This window comes from Henckelia pumila, chromosome 4, assembly GCF_033568475.1.
Source record: "Henckelia pumila isolate YLH828 chromosome 4, ASM3356847v2, whole genome shotgun sequence".
NCBI classification, from domain to species: domain Eukaryota; kingdom Viridiplantae; phylum Streptophyta; class Magnoliopsida; order Lamiales; family Gesneriaceae; genus Henckelia; species Henckelia pumila.
In genome coordinates this window covers 42,803,431-42,805,566 of record NC_133123.1, presented here as the reverse complement: position 1 = coordinate 42,805,566, position 2,136 = coordinate 42,803,431, and the positions used below count along the sequence as shown (strand labels likewise).

At 47.5% G+C, this 2,136-nt stretch overlaps 1 protein-coding gene across 1 annotated transcript; it reads left to right on the top strand.

Annotated features, from left to right (window-relative positions):
* The first annotated feature begins 373 nt into the window (after positions 1 to 373).
* Positions 374 to 1,759, top strand: LOC140860938 (uncharacterized). The gene has a single exon (XM_073263936.1). It carries the CDS (start codon positions 374 to 376, stop codon positions 1,757 to 1,759), a length of 1,386 nt encoding a protein of 461 aa, XP_073120037.1.
* Positions 1,760 to 2,136: the final 377 nt, after the last annotated feature.

Genomic DNA, 2,136 nt, shown 5'->3' with positions numbered 1-2,136 from the left:
TTCATTTTATGATGTTCGCATCATTGGCGCCGTCTGTGGGAAATTGAGATTTAAGACGTAGATATGACGATTATTGAGGATCCGGAAAGCTCCCAGCGAGCAATGGCAAATCTGCAGGAACAAGTGAACGCCATGGTAGAGGCAGCGTTACAAAGGATCTTAGCTCTACAACAGGAGAAGAGGGAAGGTGATCCGGAGAAACAGCAGGAGAAGGAGCAGGAGAAAAACCAGGAGGAACCAGGGAAGGAGCAGGAGAAAACAGTAGATAAGGTGCGGGAAGAAGGAAAAGAGAAGGAGAAGAGAAGAGGAGGACGAGAGAGGATACAGGCGGAACAGGAGGCAGAAATCACACGCTGAGTCTGCCCATGTCACCATGGTGGGAGAATTGGAACTGCGGAAGCAGAAAATTTTAAAGTTAGAAAACACTGACTCGCGGGAATCTTCGCGAGTCAAAAGCTCGGGATGCCCTTTCTCGCCGGAGATTATTAAAGAGCCCTTGCCAGTACAATTCAAATCAGCGAAGATCAAAGGATACGATGGTAGTGGTGATCCAGAAGAGCACATGGCCCGGTTCGAAAATGTAGCCATGTTACATTGTTATAATGATCAAATCAAGTGTAAAGTTTTCTTAACCACATTAGAAGATTCTGCCCAAAGGTGGTTTGAAAACTTGGAGGACGGAAGCATTGATGTCTTTAAGAAGTTTCGGGAAATCTTTCTGCAGCATTTCAACAGCAGTAAACGGTACCGAAAGACTACCCTCAATTTTTTTGAGGTGAAGCAGGTCGGAGAGGAATCTCTAAGGGCATATATCAAGAAGTTCAACAAAATAACTTTAGAGATTCCAGCGTGCGCACCTGAAACCCGGATCACAGCCTTTACTCAAGGTCTCAAGGAGGGAGAATTCTTCCGGTCGCTGGTAAAGAAAACTCCTCGAAACTTTGAGGACCTCTTAGCCCGGGCTGAAAAGTACATTAACATGGAAGAAGCCCAGAAGCAAAAGAGGGATAAAGATAAGCGAGAGGGAAACAGAGAAAGAGGAAATAGGAATAACTCGGGAGGAGGGAAAAATGATTATCTGGGGAGGTTGATGGCTCATGCCCCGCCGAAAGTAACTAGAGATCGAGGGGTCCATGTGTGCGAGGAGGAAGTTCGGCAGACCTCCCAGAAAGGAGCGGGAAAATATTGCTCCATCCACGAGGTCAATACTCATGATACCAGCGAGTACAGAAGACGCGCCCCGGAGGCAAAAAGGCCGATGTCAGGAGAGGAAAGGCGGATGGATAAAAGACAGCAAGGGCCTTATCGGGCACCAGGATTTGCGACACACAGGCCTAATGAGGCTGTCTCAGAAAAAGCCCGGGAGGTTCCACCTCAGCGACTGGATGATAGGGCACGATACGGACCCTCCCGAGGAGTCATCAACATGATATCAGGGGGATCCACTGATGGGGATTCGAATAGGGCCCGAAAATCTTGGAGTAAGAGAGAAGTATTGGGGTTGGAGGCCCGGAAAGTAACCTCTTGCCCGGTCATTTCCTTCGGGCCAGAGGATTTAAAGGACGTGATCACCCCTCATAATGATGCTTTGCTCATCCAAGCCAGGGTGGCCAACTATGACATAAGGCGGGTTTTTATTGATTTCGGAAGCTCGGTAAATGTCATTTTCCAAGAAGCTTTTGAACAAATGGACCTGCTGGGATGTGAGGTCAATTTAGTGAAAACCTCTCTCTACGGGTTCGCAGGGCACATAGTATAGCCTTGGGGAGAGGCATGGTTGCCCATTACCCTGGGAGCCGGTGAATTGAGAAGAACTATCATGAATCTCTTTTCAATAGTAGAAGCTCCATCTTCCTATAATGTCATCTTAGGGAGACCAGCTTTGAACGCCTTCATGGCTGTGGCCTCTGCATATCATCAAAAGATTAAATTTCCGGTGGGAAACTAGATAGGAGAAGTAAAAGGAGACCAACCCTCTTCTCAAAGGTGTTATGCTGATACTGTACGAGTGGACAACAAGAAGGCCCGGGGTGAACAAGGAAGAGGTGATCCTTGCAAAAAGGAAGTGTGCACAGTAGGAGAAGTTAAGGAGGAACATGAGGTAGTGCAGTTATTCCCAGAACAACCGGGAAAATT